Consider the following 19,985-nt stretch of genomic DNA (forward strand, 5'->3'; position numbering starts at 1 on the left):
CAGCTTGACTAACACGGATTATAAAATCATTGCGTTTATATTTGCACGCAGATTGCAAAAAGTGATAGATGAATATATAAGTAATGAGCAAACAGCGTACATAAAGGGAAGATTTATAGGTAGAAATGCTAGACTAATTCTAGACATTTTTGAATATTGCGAAAACAATAATCAAGAAGGGCTACTCCTCTTTTTAGATTTTGAAAAGGCTTTCGATTCTGTTGAATGGAATTTTTTATTCAAAACGTTAGAGACTTTTAATTTCGGAACTAATTTTATTCACTGGATTAAAATTTTATATAAAAACCCAATATTGCGATTAAAAAATAATGGATGGATTTCAAGAACATGTCAAATGCATAGAGGAATTAGACAAGGCTGTCCTATTTCAGCATTATTATATCTTTTCGTCGCTGAAATCTTATCCGATAAAATAAAAAATAATGGGTTAATAAACGGATTTACAATTAAAAACTCAGAAAAAGAAATTAAAAACATCCAACATGCAGATGATATGACATTATCACTGAAGAATATAGATTCTCTCAAACAAGCCATTAAAACCATTGACATCTTTTGCAAACTCGCGGGATCAAAAATAAATTTATCTAAAACAGAATGCATCCTTCTTGGCACTCTTAAAAACCAATATAACAATGTTGAAGGAATACATGTAACGAACCAATCAGTGAAATGCTTAGGTATACACATTGGTCATGATAAGATTGAGTGTTACAATAAAAACTGGATGAAAATATATCATGAAATGGAAACGTTATTTGAATCTTGGAAAAAAAGAAAACTAACAATATTTGGAAAATGCACAATAATAAACACATTAGCAATCTCTAAACTTATATATGTAGCTAGCATTTTGGAAATACCCGACAATGATTTCATAAAAAATGTTAAAAGGCTTATATTTAATTTCATGTGGAATAAAACTGATAGGATCAAAAGAAATACCATCATAGGTGAAGTATATGAGGGAGGAATAGGTCTTGTTGATATAGAATCTAAATTTACGGCCCTAAAAGCTATGTGGATTCTCCGTTTACTTAGTACAGAACACAATATTAAATATTTTTTTAACAGTTTCTGTAAGGATACAAAAATTGATATTGAATATCTGATGAAAACAAATGAGACGGTTGCCAGAGACTATGGTATAATAAACAACTTCCCAGAGTTCTACAAGCAAGCTTTTGTATGCTATAATTTATGTAAAGATGATACCCAAACCAAAATACCTGCCTTTTCTACCGAAGCTTTTTTATTACAACCTATTTGGTCAAATAAAATATTCAATTTTAAAGGTAAGACAATCTGCTTTGAAAATTGGATTAAAAGCGGAATTCTATATGTAAAAGATATTTTTGAAGAGAATGGAACTTTAAAAAGTTCGTCGGATATATTCGATACATTACGCAAAAGAACAAACTGGTTATGTGAATACAAAATAATAAAACAAATTTTTACCAAATTTGAACTCAAATACGATTTTTCAAAAATTCCATACTTACAAACAAAACAAATACAAATAATTTCCGATCAACACAACACCAAAACTTTTTATTCAAGATTAATAAAACGTAAATTTCAAGCACCTTGTACACAATCTAAATTAGAAAAAGAATTTAAGTTGGAAAGCAAAAATGTATGGAAATCAATATATACACAGAAAATTAAAAATAACAAAGACAAAGCCTTAGCTGAGTTTAATTACAAACTACTGAACAATCTGTTATGTAACAATCTTTTAGTGAGCAAATGGAATAAAAATATCACTGCTAAATGCAAACAATGTAACGAAATTGAAAATTCAAAACATCTTATTTTTGATTGTGTTAATGTAGTAAACATTTGGAAAGTGGCCAGCGAGTGCTTAAATTTTGATATTAATTGGAAGCATGTTGTTTTGGGGTTCTACCTGGAAGAAACACAAGTCACCAAATTATATAGTTATTTTTTGTCATTTATTGCATATAGAATATACAAATGTAAAATGTATTGTAGACTTGAAAATTTACCCGAATCAATTTTATTGATAAAAAACTCATTCAAAGAGTATATTACGACACACTGTGCAGTTCTGAAAATGCTAAAAAATACAAAAGAAAATGAGCTTTTTCAACTGTTGATATCTAAACTTTGATATTTGTTATTCTTTTCAAAACAATAATATACCCGATACACATAGGGACTGTCTATGTGTATTAGCGCTTTACCCGGGGACGTAGTGATGGACTGTATGCATATGTATGTGTTATGTCCACCGGGTAAGCCAGGGGTTCAACTTATTTTTACTACGTATACCAATGAATGTAACATTTCAATATATACATGTATGATTATGTTTTCGGACGATACATTGTATGTTAGTATGTATGTTTTATTATATTTATCACTGTGTGCATAATAATGAATAATGATTTCAATTGAAATTCATATCTATGTATAAGCCATCTTTGACCACAATCTTGTAAATTGTTTTATATAAAATCAATAAAAGAAAAAAAAAAAAAAAAAATCTATAACTAACGGATTAGAAGAGTATTGAGAAATATTTTGACAGCGTAAAAATCTACTCTAATATATCGCATTTGATTTCATGGAAAAATCCGATTCTTAGTGCCATTTCCATGTAAAGTGCCTTTAATGAAACACATAAAGTATATATACCTGTACGAATGAAACACTTGTTTATTATTTGAGCGCAACATATTTTGCTTTCTTGTGCAATTTAACAACCCAAATCCACATGTTGTGTGTATCTTTTGAGCTAACTTACAAGAAAAAAATCAGTCATAACATGCCTGAAAACTCACCACATTTTCATGGATTAATAGCATTTTATATGATTATATTCTTCGCAGTTCAGTTACGTATACGTACATGATTCAAAATTCCTTAAATAAAACAGGTTTGTACACGCAAACAGTACTATACTACTATACTTTTGATACCAAGGCGATAAAATTGCCGTATTACAAATCAATTCATGGTTATCAATAAATATAAACACTACAGGTGCGACATTTACAATTAATAATATGCATGGCCGTACAATTTACTTTTATAGATGATGGTTTCTCATCTTTTCTTTTTTATACAAGAAACAAATTCGATGATACTGAAGTCAGTGTTTATTAAAATGTACAGCAATAAAAAAATCCGAGAATCGCGATATTTCTTAAAACTTTGGAATACCGTTTGCAACTTTATGCACTCTATAAACGTCTATCATTTAATTTGTCATCTTGTTTAAAAATGATAATCACTTGGCCGATATTTGCATTTAATGAGAAAGAGATTGAGAGAGAGAGATTGATTTAATTATTCATCGTGTAAAATCGATAATAAGAAAATTAAATTTAGTCAACACGTAAACATGTTACTGAGTATAAGCTACGTCTATCGGCACTGTACTACCAATTAGTGCAAAAGAATGGACATAATTAATGCAGAAGTCTTTTTGAAATTTACTTGCAGTCTTTCATTTTGAAAAAAAGTGACTAATGCTTATATATAACCACGTATTTCAACGATTATGTTTTATAAAAATGGCATCACAAAAATACATCGGTATGCGTGAACTTACAAAGTGATTGAAAAGAAGTGTAGATTCATCACGTGGGGGTGGCTTTTGTATTTTGTTGGTCTGTCGTATTTGATACGCTTAATTAGGTATGTACGAGTATATTTAAACAATAAACATAAAAAAAAGGTAGCGACCAATACCGAGAAAATTAACGTAACCCGCGTTCTGTAATGTTGGTATCTTTAAAGTCCGCATGCATCACCAAAGAAAGCATTTTATTGTTTATATCTACACCTTTCTTTTATTAAAATAATGGATTGAATTGATCGTAAAAAGTAAGTAAAGGTAATTAAATTATTGTTAATTTACACCAGAACGATAGATGGAAGTTGTAGCCAAAGCGTCTTATATGGGAATTTGAGTTTGGCATCATCATGATTATATAGTTCGTGCAATCCGTGATTTTTCTTAGGTTGTTGAATTTAGATTTCGACCGATCGGTAAACTGCGTGGTTGGAACTGGACCGAGTTGATTTCAGTCCTGTCTGTTTCTATACAGCTGTAATTACAATCAATTTTCGTAAGAAATAGAGGAAATCATACTTAGTGGATGTGAATTTTAACCTATAAATATAAGATGCTATTTCTAAAGAAAATCTTTTCTCTCAAATCAACTGTCCACATTCTTGTAGTTGTAATTTCTTTTTCAGTGAGACAAAGCCGATTTTTTTCTATCGGTAATTTTATAAGAATAAAGTGTTAATAACGTATAAAAGGGAAGAGAAATCATGACAATAATTTAACACCAAAACATCCCAGTTTCAAAAACAGCTATAATTGATTTTAAACTTGCTTCAGAACTATGAAGATACTTAAAAAGTAAAATCAGTAAATATGCGATAAAACTTCCGTGCAAAAAGTTAATTAAAACGAATAAATATTTCTCTTTTTGAAAATAAATCCATGTATGTAATTTGACAATGCCCCGAAATTGTGGAAACATAGACATCGAATTTGACCATCTTTATGTTTGTTAAATGTTTGCTTATTTAATTTGCCTCTCGGCAGCTAACTTGATTTATTTAAAGTTTGGGGATAAGTTTGACATTTGTTTATTTGTTTTCCTTAGATATCCTAAAGGGGGGGGGGGGGGGGGGTTATTGCATGTGGAGTTATCAGAAGTGTGCAAAACTTTAACTATATCTGGATATTCAAAATGTGTTGATCTTTTTTGTTAAATTGAAATCTAGAATTGTAGAAAATTATTAATTAATTTTACTTCAAACAATTAAAGTCGATGAAAGGAACCAAAAAAAAAAAATAAGAAAAAAATTAAAGCAAAAAATTTTTTGACGTTCGTGACGTCGTGACGGGGAGAAGTTTGACATTTGTTTTCCTTAGATATCCTAAGGGGGGGGGGGGGGGGGGGGGTTATTGCATGTGGAGTTTCAGAAGTGTGCAAAACTTTAACTATATCTGGATATTCAAAATGTTTTGATCTTTTTTGTTAAATTGAAATCTAGAATTGTTGAAAATTATTAATTAATTCTACTTCAAACAATTAAAGTCGATGAAAGGAACAAAAAAAAAAAGAAAAAAATTAAAGCAAAACAAATTTTGACGTTAGTGACGTCGTGACGTTTTTTACGAGCTACGTAAAAGTCGTGTTAACATCTATTACTAAAATTGTCATAAAATGCTTAAAACACACAAGATCTTGGATATCTTTGTATATTTGTATTCAGAAAGAGTTGACTAATCAGAATTGACAAAAAAGTGAGTTTGTGAAATTTTAACCCTAAGGGCCCTTTTCTCATGACGGCAGTCATATAACAACCACGGCACTGATAAGGAACATCCAATGAACAACAAAACAAGACAGACTGAAATCCAGGCACACATATTTCAAAAATCCTCAATAATTGTAGAACGTTTACCTGTGTTTGTTACAACATCGCACATGTGCAAACCACACACTGTGGCAGATCGTGCAATGACTGCGTGGATTTTAGAAACGGATTGTTTTTGCAGAAACCGATGGAAACGATGTTACGTTGCTACTTTGTTGGATTTACTATCATTTATCTACTGATTTGGATGTAGTGCCGCCGGGGTCTTCAAAAAGATGCAGACGCTATGCACTCGGTATGAACGACACACGTGTTCGATGTGCATACAAAGTAAGGCGGCATTATCTGTGCAAAATAATACAGATACCTTGGAAATTCTTTAAAAAAAATATAAATATATTTTGTGTTCTATTGTTTGTTGTTTCCTATATTCCTTTTTACAAAAAAAAATAACTACAATGTGTAGTTCAAGCCTTTAGAAGTCCGTGCAACATGAATGCCTCGTCGGAAAGCAACCGACCGTAACTTTCTCGATCGGTATATATACCCTAGCGGCAGTTGAGAAGCTATCGAAACTAATATGGCGACCAAATATTTTTATGAGTTCATGTCAGCTTTAATCTTTTAGAGGTCAATTGTTATTCAACCTTCTTTATTATGAAGCTTTATTGATAATACGCCCATCCTCATGATATTGCATTGTATCATGATAAAATCACCACATCAAATAGAGATAACCTTACACGTACACCTTCCCCATATCTTTTGATAAAAGCATTAGTTTGTAATCTTTTACCTAACATCATGAAACTTGTGGCAATTTTCTTGAGTCATTTCTCACAAACATTTCTCACATACATTGATACAAATATAAATAAAAAGGTAAAAATGTGTTTTTGCTGTTCATTATGAAAAGTTACTATCACAGCAGATTTTTTTTCAAAGTCAAATGTGAATTTACACATTTTACATTTAATGTTCAAGGAGACAACTGAAAAGGGGGGTTTCAACTACGTAAATACATCTAAAATATCAATTTTGACAGGAAGGAGCAAAACCGTGGGTTTTTGACATACATGTATGTTTTGATTTTGTTTACTATGATACATGTAAATGTATTTGTCTTCATATAAACTTCATTACAAAAAAAATGTTTTTTAAGAAACAAATTGGTTGTATAGATCGGGTTGCTTAATGTTATTTCAGGAAATCAGACAGCAAAAGTGCTAACAATTTATAATTTAAATGATAATATTACAACATCCCATTATAAACAAGTCACCCTCTATCAAAAATTAAGATCTATCCCACTTACTATTTGTACAATTTTTCCAATTGAACCCATCTATACAGATACACTGGTAATCATTGATCAGGTCTATACAAGTTCCATTGTTCTGACAAGGTAGTACTGCACACTCATCGATATCTGAATGATTGACGTACATATAAACATCAATTTAACAAAAAAAAAGAAACATTTTGGGAGACAATAAGATTTTGATAGTTTTAAAAAAGAAAAGTGTATGTTTTTATGATGTTTACTATTTTCACAGTTTGTCCCGTTGAAACCTGCCACACAATCGCAGCGGTAGTCGTTGACCAGGTCTGTACAGGTTCCGTTGTTTTGACAAGGATTTGGCATGCAGTCATCTATATCTATATTACAAGTAAGATTTCAAAATATTTCAAAATAAAATATAACGACAGAAATACTTATCAAACTTGTAACATTTATGATTTTTAAGTGAAATGATAATTTCTATTGGGTTAGGGGATTTTAGAACTAAATGTACATAGAAATTCAATTTTAATAGAGGATTAGAAAAAAATGAATGCTAAAAATTAGATTAGAAAGTGCCACCATCCTCCTAAACATTAAAATGTTTGAAACTTTCTATGCAGTTTATTTTACAGGAAAACTGATTTTGGAAAACAAATAAATCTTCAATCAATTCAGTATAACAATGACAAATCCATCTTGTAAGAAAAAATTATCAACTGCTTTAATTAGATAAAGTTTAATTCAAATAGTTAAAAAATATGTTTGAAGATCCAATTGTTTTGAACGCATACCTTATCAACAGAAAAAATGTAGTTAAAAAGAAACCAGATCTTTTTCAAACAATTTAAAACGCATTACGAATTCTAACTTTCGATTGGTTAAGTTTGCTCCATAAATACGTTTGTACACCAAAACTGAAATTTAATGATAAGAAATAATCATGTTTTTGTCCCCCACCAGAATATTAAAGATATTCATCGATATCCGAAATTATACAGAAATAATGCATTTAACCATTCAAGCAAAAAATATATCAAACAAACAAATATCGATATTTTAATAAACAAACTTGGTATGAATTAAAAGTGATTACTGTTTTCACAATTTGTTCCATTGAATCCTGTCACACAATGACAGTGGTAGTCGTTGACAAGATCAATACATGTTCCATTGTTGTGACAAGGATCTGGTAGGCACTCATCAATATCTGTATTTTAAAATACAATTTCATTATGATAGAATTGAAATGTGATCAGATAAAATTAAGTTAACATATAGATTTATTTCTCAATATCTTTGAAATTATGATGCATTTGAAACAAAGATTTATGTTTAACTGCAATATCTTCACATAATTCAATTCGGAATAAAACTAAAAAAAAAGAAGAAAACCCAATAAAATGAAAGAGACACCATTGTAAAAAATATATATATATAATAAATCATCCTTTAAGGTACCAGTAGGAAAAATTCTTTTCTTTTGAACAAATCATGTTTAACTAGGAAATAATATCCTCAGATAATTTTTTTTAATTGATGTGCTATGTATTCAACCTATAGAAGAGTAGAGCATCTAAGAAGATTCAAACTAAAAGAACAATGAATAAATTGCATAAACACAACCATCAGCAACGAACAAAGAAATCAATTTAACAACACATAACAGTACCAGATTATAATGTTCTATATACTTCAAATAAATTATAAGAATATGTTAAAATTAGATAGTTCGATCAACGATATAAAAGTATCCCATTCTTTATGAAATAAAGATAACAATATCCCTACATAAACAAGAGGCCCAGGGACCACATCGCTCACCTGAGCAACGATTGCCATACTTTGATCAAATTAGCGTTACATTATCAAAATCAAAATTTTTTGACAAATAAGTACAGTAGATCTTGCTCAAAACATTTAAAAATCAGCCAATTTCTATCCACATATTTTTATGGTATACATCAAGCCCCTTTTGTTGTTGTAGCTGTAAGAAGATTTTTCTTTATTCCTATACACCCCCCCCCCCACTTTATGGCCCCACTTTTTTTTCTAGGGAATCATGCTTTGATCAAGTTTTAATCTGCACAACCCATGCTTTCACACAAGTTACTGCTTTTTGGACTAAAAACTTTCCCAAAATATTTCTAAGATTTTCTCTATATATTCCTATGTAAAAATGCATCCCCATTGAGATTGCATCCGCCCATCCCCCAAGAACCATGATTTTAACAAACTTGAATCTACACTATCTAAGGGTGCCTCCACTCCAAATTGAGCTTTCCTCGCCTAATAGTTTGTGAGAAGATTTCATATATTCCAATATAAAAATCCATCCCCCTATTGTGGCCTCACCCTACCCCCAGGGACTATGATTTAAACAAATTGCAATCTACACTATCTGAGGATGCTACCACACAAGTTTAAGCTTTCCTGGCCTAATAGTTTTTAAGAAGAAGATTTTTAAAGTTTTTCGTTATACATTCTTATGTACTTATGTAAAAATTCACCCCCCCCCCACCAATTGTGACCTCGCCCTACCCCCGGGGACCATGATTTGAACAAACTTTAATCTACACTATCATTATTATCATAGGATAGTTTTTAAGAATAGGTTTAAGAAGATTGTTAAAGATTGTCTCTTTATATTCCTATGTAGAAATTCACCCCCCCCCCAGTTGTGGCCTCACCCTACCCCCTGGGACCATGATTTAAATAAACTTGAATCTACATTTTATGAGGATGCTTCCACTCAAGTTTACATTTGTGAGCTTTCCTGGCCAAATATTTTAAAACGAAGATTTGTAAAGGTTTTCTCTGTACATTCTTATGTAAAAATTCATCCCCCCCTCTGTGGCTTCGCCCTACTGCCGGGGACGATGATTTGAACAAACTTAAATCTACACTACCTTAGGATGCTTTTACACAAGTTTAAGCTTTTCTGGCTGAATAGTTTTTGAGAAGAAGATTTTTAAATATTTTCTATATGCATTCTTATGTAAAAAATGCATCCCCTCATTGTGGCCCCATCCTACCCTCGGAGACCATGATTTGAACAAACCTGAATCTACACTACCTGAGGATGCCTCCATACAACTTACAGCTTTTTTGGCCAGACAGTTTTTTAGAAGAAAAGTTTTGAAAAATACCAACAAATTTTCAATAATTCTAAATTATCTCCCCTTTTAAGAGGTTGTTGCCCTTCATTTGAACAAACTTGAAATCCCTTTACCCAGTGATGCTTTGTGCGAAGTTTGGATGAAATCTGCCCAGTGCCTCTGGGGAAGAAGATGAAAACGTGAAAAGTTTACAACGACGACAACGCCGCCAACGCCAACGCAAACGACGACAGACAACGGACAAATTTTGATCAGAAAAGCTCACTTGAGCTTTCAGCTCAGGTGAGCTACAAAATCAACATCAATCACAAACTGAGATATATCCAACTTACTATTTGTACATTTTTTACCATCGAACCCATCTATACAGATACACTGGTAATCATTGATCAGGTCTATACAAGTTCCATTATTCTGACAAGGTTGTACTGCACACTCATCGATATCTGAATGATAAATTTACATGTATACATGTATATGCATTGTATCAATTAAAAAAAAAGCATTTTGGGAGACAAAATGCACTCGACACTTTTGAAAACGATGGTGTTTACTGTTTTCACAATTTGTTCCATTGAACCCTGCCACACAATCACAGTGGTAGTCGTTGACCAGGTCTGTACAAGTTCCATTGTTAAGACAATGATTTGGTAGGCAATCATTAATATCTGTATAATGAAAGAGGATTCGATAGTGAAAAATAAAGGAGATCAGAACATTAACACCGATGACATGAAGACTCGTTACCTATCTCAGCTATAATAAAATTCTTAATGGTTGCACTTCTTTTACTATTGTCATTTAGAACAAAATTGTCATTAAGATATGCTGGTGCATTGTCATGATACATATTAAAAGCATGGTTCAGTCTTTTTGAACAACTCTATCTTCAGCGCTTATAATATTTAAATAATTTAGAATGCTACCAAAGATGATGTTCTTGGGACTCAGGCTTAAAATGAATCTCACTTCTTTCTTCTGGGTAACTTGCAATCTATTCTTAAGTTGTTTGTTTATTAAACAATACCAAAAAGAACAAACATAGTCAAAATAACATTGTATAAAGGCAGAACATATAATCTTCCTGGACCGTTTATTTCGACAGGATGCATTTCTGTATAACAATTTAATTAAGTCTAGTATTTACATTTTGTATAATGCATAAAACAATATTTTTAACATAAAAGGAACTTGTCAATACAGATTCCGGAGTATTTGACACTGTCAGAACCTTTGATACATGACCATCACATACAATTTTAAAATGTGTAAAATTTTTAAGTTTACTTGGTGGACCAAATAAGATAATTTATTTCTGTCTTGCCAAGATAAGGTGTTGTCCACTAACCATGAACACTTTGCAAGAACATTACCCAGTTTTTATCATAAAGCATCTCAGATGCATTTGTGATGCTTAACAATACGATTATATCATTCAGTGGCAATATATCATTAACCGTTGGCGATGTCAACTGTTAATGCAATAATTTAAAGCTTTATGTATTGCAAATTCCACGTTTAATTATATATATTTTCATCATTAAACGGTGTTGTATTATTAGCGGTTGCTACAAAACGGCGATATATAAATTGCCACTGGGGATGTAAACTGTTAATGAAAAAATGTATACCATTAGGCGGCGTTGTATCATTAACGTTTGTTACAAGGCATTACTTCATTTAAACAATGTTTGGGGAAAATGTTTTAAAAAGTTTCTTCAAATAAATCTATTTGACTTAATGTTTTGAATTGAATTTGAGTTTAAAGAACTATATATGATATTAGTCAAATTTGGACCCCATTATTAGCTATTTTTAAAGTGAATCGGATACATTAATTTGTTTGTTATTTTATAAAAGAGTTGATATAAAATATGTTTTTTAATGCATTTGATTTATATGCATTCTCTGGCAGTATATGACGTCAGAAGTGATTCTATTTTTATAATTCAATTGAAATCAGTAAAAAAAAATTGACATTTTTTTCATATTTTTCGAATGGGAAATTTAGAGCGACTCTTTGAACATGAACGAACTTTTTGTCAGTTATACGTACTGGGGAGATACAACTTTGTTGAAAATATTTTGTTTCTTCAAGCAGTTGCTCAATGTTTCCTTAAAGAAAAACTGCTTCAAAATAAGCCGTTTTATGCTAAAAAAGCGAAAATAGCGGGAAAAGATAAACTTTATAAAGTCATATATTTCAATTGTGGGCACAAAATAAAAAAAAAATTATGAAAAAACTTCAAATATACATTTTTACAAACAAAACAAAGAATTACAGTAAAATGACGATGTTCATTTAAGGGGGTCATTTTTTGCTCAAACCATATATAGTCTTTTGAACTGTTGATAACTTATTATGCAAAGTCCAATTAAAACGCAATATGTCAGTACTAATAAATGGACCTCAAATATATCGTTCAGCATGAACAAAATGCATTCTAATAATGTGTACAGTAACTTTCATTCAGTCTCTACAAAATAGTTTCAGAGATAACTGGCGGGATCTTTACATAATTTGTTTTGACAAAGATGCGCTGTTTATTGAATTTGAAATGGTGACATACTTGTACAAGGTATTGAGCATTCAAGGAGGACAAACAAAGAAACAATCAAACTTTCTAAAGATAATGATCTTTTACAGGACTTGAATTTAAAATTATCTGTTATCTGTACGACGAAATTTCATTTTAAATCTTTACACTTTATGAAAGATAGCTATAATCGAATGAGGCTTGATCTGTGATGTCAAAATACACATACGTGTGTATTTATAAACTCAACTAAGAAATCGGAATACAACTTCTGGGAAACAAAACATTGTTTTTCTTTACTGGTTTTTCAACTGCAAACTTAAACTACTGAAGTGTATCTTTTTGTGATAGGTTTCAACGGATCACAGTAGTGTCCGTTTAAGACATCCAGCAAATTTTACTAGCGCCTTGCACTATTTTGTTTACTATGTGACAGTGACTGACACATGTAAATTACAGAAAACAATATTCTAATGCGTTTGCCTTAAGATTAAAACATTTGTACAGTTACATGATTCAAATCACGTTTTCCTATACATGCACAATGTATATGCGTAAGAATCTCAATCAAAAGTACACTTCCTCTACTACATGTAAGAGTAAAGTTTATTCATTTCTGCTATTTCGGAAATCAAAAAGGGTGCAATACATATATTGATCCTAATTACTTAACATGAAGTTGACGAATATCCCGTCGATAATTTCTTTCAAAGGAATTCTACTTATACATTATATTTTTTTTTATAGTTACATGATTGATTAGTAATTAGTACGTATTTAAAGGGCTTACTGTTTTCACAAGTCCTTCCATTGAATCCTGCCACACAACCGCATTGGTAATCATTGACCAGGTCTGTACATGTTCCGTTGTTTTTACAAGGATCGGGTAGGCAGTCATCAATATCTGTAATTCAACATAAGAGTTCATTATGAGTAATTAAAAAAATAAGCATCTCCGCGGATAAAGATCTTTTTTGCTAATAATACAAATAATTACATTAAATAAATCATAAATACATCGGAGTACAATCATGTACCCCTAATAACTATATGTCATTGTAGAATTAACAATATTTGAAGTAATAACTTTGATAAATGAAGTGATTTGAAAACGTTTAAATAAAGTAATGTGAAATTTTCAACATCTCGTAATCAATATGTCTCTCAACAATAACGCAAGAAAATAAAACAATACTGATTGAATCAGTTACTATAGTTTGTCCCAAGTTATTGCTTCCATCGCTTTTTTATGATTTTTAATAAAATTACACATACCTGTGAAAGAAATACACTTGAAATCGTTAAAAGGGAATATATCCAAGATATCTTCATTGAACAATTATCCCTTTCCACTCAGAAAAATTCACAGGGACGAAAACAGATTCCTTACGGAGATTTATAATGGGGAATGTTTACATCTTTTCTCCATTCGGAATACACTCGGAATACATCGCGCAATTTTTTAACGTTATCATCCGGGCTTATTAATGGCTGTTGCAATGCAAAATCTCCGTAGACTTTCAATTTCGGGATGTGTATTGAAACCTGAAGCGGTAGAGGGGGCGTTTCAAAAGAGATAATCTGGACATTTTTTATATTAGTGGATGAACGTAATTTGAGCACAAAGGTATTTACTATTATTGAAATATCAAGCAAAAAGTGGTGGAAGCAAAAACTCGGGACAGAGTATTGTCACACATCATATCATATATTGGCGTTTTCCAGCACGTGCTTTATATTAATGGCAACTTTTTTGTGATAAACATTAGCCTTAGATAAATTGCAGAATAAACATTAAGGAGCATACCCGAACCGTTCAAATGTTGGTGTCTGAATTGTTTTTAGACAAGTTGTACTCGCTTTAAATTTACTGTTAATTTCGTCCTAGATATTGATTTAAATCATTGGCTATTCGTAAAAAAGTTATTTTAAGATAAGTTTTCAATGCTATAAGTGTATCGTATTTTTTTCAATAACCAACAACAATTCTAAAACTCTTGGAAAAATTTAAGCAAACCGAAATTAAAGTGTTCTAAATATCTTCAGAGAGGATTTTAGCCACCCCGACGACAAGACAAAGGAATCAGTTAATTAAATATAATCAATACATTACATTGGGTAAACACTTAGAACTTTGTTTTAGTGTACATGTAAAAGGATTCCTCAACATTTTGAAAAAGCAAGATCCCACATCAACCGTTTCATTCTCGAACTAAAATGCATTGTAACTTACTATTTGTACAGTTAGCTCCATTAAACCCGTCCATGCAAATACAATTGTAATCATTAAGCAGATCTATACAAGTTCCATTGTTCTGACATGGTATTTCTGCACAATAGTCGATATCTGAAATGATGAGCAACGATCGATATAAAGAGATAATATATAAATAGTGCCTGTTTGGGAGGGTAACAGTTGAAATTGACACCCCGAGAAAACCATTGTCAACCGACGCGAAGCGGAGGTTGACAATGGTTTTCGAGGGGTGTCAATTTCAACTGTTATCCTCCCAAACAGGCACTATTTATTTTGTTATACTGAATGTCTTTTTAAAAATTTTTAAGAAAATTTTACTGCTTTTATATAGAAATAACGTGAATTCTACAGCGAACCGTACGCGCATAATTTTCGCGCATGTAACATTTTTTAATGTTACCCGTTGCCAAGTGCGTTGCTAACGCTGAGGGTAATAGTAAATATTATTAACTGCGTCTTAACCAATCAGATTTCAGTATTTAACATGAAAGTATAACAATGTATATTGTCACCATAATCATACAATAATACACTTATAAAAATTATTTAGATTCACGAATTACGCATTATATTATTAATCCTTCTATGTGAAATAATTCATCCAAGTTAATCAAACCATTCATTAAAGATACTATAATTTTAATTTTAGGTACATGTAGTCTTTATTTAAAATAGCTTGGTGGTGCTAGGATACACGTATGTTAAATGTTTGATTTGATTTCCCATTTAAGATATTGAATTTCACATTTCAAATCTCGTGTTTTGTATTTTGAATTTCGCATCTCAAATTTTCTTTATCAAAAAAAAATTGATCGCGTTTAATGTATAAGAACATGTTTTAAGTTTTTGAATAAAGATAAGAAAAAATAAACCCAGACCCGTTTTCAATATGCAAAAAATAATGATAAAATACATAGTTAACTAATTCAGTTTCTCGATGCAGTAAATGGAAACAGTTATCGATCTATCAACCAACAGTAATAAACATGCATATTTAACGTTAATGAAATGGCTCCTTAACGTTCAATTGTTTTGGCAACTTTAGAATTTATAGAGATTAAATGAAACCACTTTCTACCAATTATGGCTTATTCGCTAGGTGAAAAATTTAGTACTGTACAGTTTATGATAAAAATCTACTACCCATTGTCTTTTGCTAATAATACCCTAAACGCGTGTGTATTAACTTTTGATTAAACCGGACATTTATCGTGCATAACAAAAGGAAAATCTATATATGCTTTTAGTTTTCCCGGAAATTTCAGCATTTTTCAACATTTGAGACAATTTTTCTTATTTAGCATTCCTCACTAATAAATATTTTATGCGTAATTAAAAGATAACGTCAAAAGGAAATTATTCCTACGAAAAAAATTGTATCTGTTTTAAATTATGACATTTGTTGTGTCAATCATTCCAACAATGCTAAATTTTGCACTAAGTTGGCCAATTTGACACCTAGAATCTTAGCCCACTGTACGGACCCCTATCGACCCAGAACTCATTATACTCTCTAAATTATGAAAGTAGACTTCTTAGACAAGATTTATAGAAAATTTCATCAAAATCTGAAAATGGGCCTTTTTTGGGTGTTCGTGGCTCAAGTCCAATAGACTTATTTCTTTTAAAATTGATTTAAATTAATTTTTTCATTTTATTATTGTGTTGCTATGTTAGCATACATTTAGTTTCAACATTTACTGACTTACCCTGAGGCTTCTGACAGATGTAAGGGTTTGTCGATGCACAGTTTAAATCATTCCACTCATATATATTCTCCAAAATATGCACACAGTCTTCATCTCCTCCGGCATTATTTGGCTCGCCGGTGTTCCAATTTGAGTAGGACACTGGCTGCAATATTTAAGTTGTAAAAATGACCTTATTCATAAACATTAATTAACTGTCGAAAACACTTTCATCAAAATGCAATTAAATAAAATATCCCTACCAAGAAATAAATATCGACTATGGGTTAATTCATTTAATAAATATCGTAATGAAAGTAAAAGTCTTACACATAAATGACAAACTACTAACCGTTGAATCTTTAACCCAGACAAAATCGTTTTCACTTGACATATCGTTCAGTCCAATCCAATGTCTTGTGTTGGGGCAAATTTCTTTTCAATTTAAAAAAAAAGTGACCAACGTCATGATCAGTTATATTTTTAAAGCATCAAAAATAGTTCATTATTCAACCAACAAACACTCGTTGTTTTTGTTAGAGCTGTATATTATGTCAATTTTAACCAAATAATGAAATTTTATTCTAAAACGGCATTATTTGTCTCCTCTTCAAAACAACACTGTTAATTTTTACTTTGAAAAAGTAAAATTCTAAATGCTGTAGAATTATTTTCTGAGACATTCTTATTTAGATGTTTTGTATGAATTTAAAAATTATCAATAGTTGACATTTCATACTTTCTAAAAAGGACTGTGTCCCTGCATTGTTGATAGTAACAAGATCCGCCCCTGATTGCTGACACGATGATCTGGCAGATTGCCAGGAAACTGCATTTGCTATACAACTGTAGCACTGGCGGTCATAAACTGACCATTCTCCATTGCCACTACATCCATTTGCTGGGGAAGGAAAAGGTGAGAATTTTTTTTGGTGTTTCAGTAGCTCAAAAACAAAAATTATATCTTGTACAATTATAGCCTTTTGATGAGTTCAATTCATGGTTTTATAGACCTGGTGAGAGTATCTCGACCGAGGACGAAGGTTTATAAAACCACGTATTTATAATTCTCTTCAACCATATAATAGTGAAACGTTTTGTTCATAATGTATAGGTGTTGATTTCGCTATTATGACTTCACAGTGTTGCACGTGCCAAAACCAGTATTTTGTCATGAAAATCTTTTTTTAGTATAGTGTGGTCCATAAATTTTCTATTTTTATTATAAAAAGGTCCGTAACAGAATTTATAGCACGTTCATGTGACAACAATCGACCAATCATATGCTAGGGAAAATACGATATTATTAGTCCCCTACATGTACAGGTTTCACCGGAGGGGACTATAGCTTTCCTCTGCGTCCGTCAGTCCGTCCGTCTGTCCGTCCGTCCGTCCGTCTGTCTGTCCCACTTCAGTTTTCCACACTTTTTTACTTTATGCATTTGAGGAATACTATGAAACTTGCTGAACAGCTTCAAAATGTCAAACTACAGATCAAGTTTACAATTTTGTAGCGTCTGATTGACATATTTTCGAGAAAATTAATTTTTTATATTCCAATTTTTTAATGTTCGGGTTCGTTATCGGGTTCGGAGTGTATTGAATAAACGAGGCCAGTATGTAGTCAGTAATAATATCGTGCGTTACTTGTACCATTCCTTTTATCATATCTAACAAAAAAAATAAATTCTGTAAAATAGTGTTAAACATTGTGTTGTAAATTTAATCGGCAGGGTTTTTTTTTTGTATTATTACAATCGGGTTCGTTGTCGGGTTGGGCTGTTTAACTGTTTGGTTTGATTCGGAGTACAAAAGACGGTAAGAAATGATATTGTGCATAACAGTGCATTGTTTTCACAAATTTTTACCAGCGAATACAGAATAGACTTGGCGAAATTACAGGAGATGAAATAAAGAGTATTACTTCACCTATTTTGTATTTAATTTCTATATCAACCATATAGTTTTAATTTCCTCTGTTCTTTTTTCTCTGATTAAAGCATGATATCTCGTTTACAGTTTACAATAGCTCTGAAATAGTTGTGTGCTTGGAAGCTTTCATAGAATAATACAAACCGGTAGGGGACGTGTATTGCTTATGCAATACTCTCAGAATGCTTGTTGTAATAGAATTGTTTACTGCCAATGAATATGTAAAAAGCACATATCTGGGCAGGGCATAATTGATTAAAAAGTTTATACAAAAAATAATTCATTTTATAAAACGTACTACCGTACAGAAAGAAATAAGAGAAATACTTGACGCAGTTGTTAGCTTTGTTATACTTATAAGTAAAACGTTGTGGATCCAATACGGTAACTCTTGAACGCAACGTAAACAGTTCGACTTAAATCTGCATTCGATTTACATGAAAAAAAAATCATACTTTTTGGCTTTTAGAATGTATTAAAAAAAGAATTAATTATTGAAGATTATCAAATTATACATCCGATATGCAATAAAAATTTCTTTCAAAATATTTTGAAATATTTTATTATAACGAGTCGTTGGTTGGTAAAACTTCATTAAGCCAATTTAAGTACACTCTGATGTTAAAAAAAAAGAAACGGTGCAGAATATCAGTTTGATGTACTTTAAGTCCTCCTAATTTGAAATAGTTTGAAAAAGCAATGTTTTCCGTGCTACTTTTTTGATTATCGTAAATTCTGCTAAGAAGCTGTTCGGAGTTTTTTTTACCATCGAAGTTGTGCGATTGATTGTAACATTTCCTATTTTTGTGCTCAAAGCTAGGTCTTTGCTTTGAAAATTACATGACTCAAATCCCTTCTGAAACTACCGTTTTTAAACAATATTACCCTTCAATAATACAATAGACTTTTATTTACATATATAAGTTATGTATATGTACTTTATAAACATTTATAGTTCATAATAAGTTCTGCATTGCGAGGAAATTTAGCCAAACAAATACATGTAGTCTAGAACAATGAAATGATTGTTCGAAGCAGACACAATTAATCATAAGTTTGAATCCTGGAAGTGAATACTTATGTTGGCGATCAATAAACTGGTGCATAGTGTAGCCTGGTAAACAGATATATCACAAACTTGCTATATTTATGAAATTAAAGCCTGATACATCTTTGCAATATAAAGTGAACGTGATAGATTGAATACAAATTCGAGAGCCCTTTAAAGCATCATCACCTTCCCAACTGTCTTCTTGCAGATTAAATGTCTGTGTGAATGTGAATACATGTAAGAAGATAACAGATATTTATAATTCTTGATCTTTGAATTTCTTTCTTAGGATGTTGCATTTTCGTATGAAAAACTGAAAAAAAATCAGGCAGTGGAGATAAAAAAAAAACCATGCGGTTTTATGCTACAAAAACTCAAAAGCTCATTCGAGATTCCAGATTCGAAATACGAGATCCAAAATATGAGATTCGAGATTAAAAATACTAGATTTAATAGCTACATTAGCAAAATAAATTATGGATCTGTATACTGTATCTTAGCGAAATCAAACTGTTCTAACTAAATATCATCCGTACATAAAGAGTACTGGTATTTATTTGTACATTAAATACTTAATCAAACTAGTAAGAATGCAGTATGTTTCGCGGAGCTAGACGATTTTGCTCGCCGTGTGTGTATTTCCTCATAATGCATTAAAACCCGGGGCAAAAACTTCACCACCATTAGCTTAAACCCGGTATTTAGTTCACTACCTCCGTGTAAAATGC

General features: G+C 31.3%; 1 protein-coding gene across 5 annotated transcripts in view; it reads right to left on the reverse strand.

Annotated features, from left to right (window-relative positions):
• Positions 1-19,985, reverse strand: part of LOC128187869 (uncharacterized) — a 55,799-nt gene that overhangs the window by 29,400 nt on the left and 6,414 nt on the right. For 4 of the 5 annotated variants that reach the window (XM_052858552.1, XM_052858535.1, XM_052858521.1 and 1 more), the window contains exons 2-11: positions 17,014-17,175; positions 16,627-16,709; positions 16,296-16,440; positions 14,563-14,676; positions 13,120-13,233; positions 10,347-10,460; positions 10,125-10,238; positions 7,770-7,883; positions 6,937-7,050; positions 6,707-6,820 (exon numbers count right to left, since the gene is read on the reverse strand). In XM_052858552.1, the coding sequence (XP_052714512.1) occupies positions 6,707-6,820; positions 6,937-7,050; positions 7,770-7,883; positions 10,125-10,238; positions 10,347-10,460; positions 13,120-13,233; positions 14,563-14,676; positions 16,296-16,440; positions 16,627-16,668 (985 nt within the window). In that variant the 5' untranslated portion in view covers positions 16,669-16,709; positions 17,014-17,175. The remainder of the gene's footprint in view (positions 1-6,706; positions 6,821-6,936; positions 7,051-7,769; positions 7,884-10,124; positions 10,239-10,346; positions 10,461-13,119; positions 13,234-14,562; positions 14,677-16,295; positions 16,441-16,626; positions 16,710-17,013; positions 17,176-19,985) is intronic. The other variant, XM_052858543.1, reaches the window with a different exon arrangement.

This window comes from Crassostrea angulata, chromosome 1 (genome assembly GCF_025612915.1).
Source record: "Crassostrea angulata isolate pt1a10 chromosome 1, ASM2561291v2, whole genome shotgun sequence".
NCBI lineage: Eukaryota > Metazoa > Mollusca > Bivalvia > Ostreida > Ostreidae > Magallana > Magallana angulata.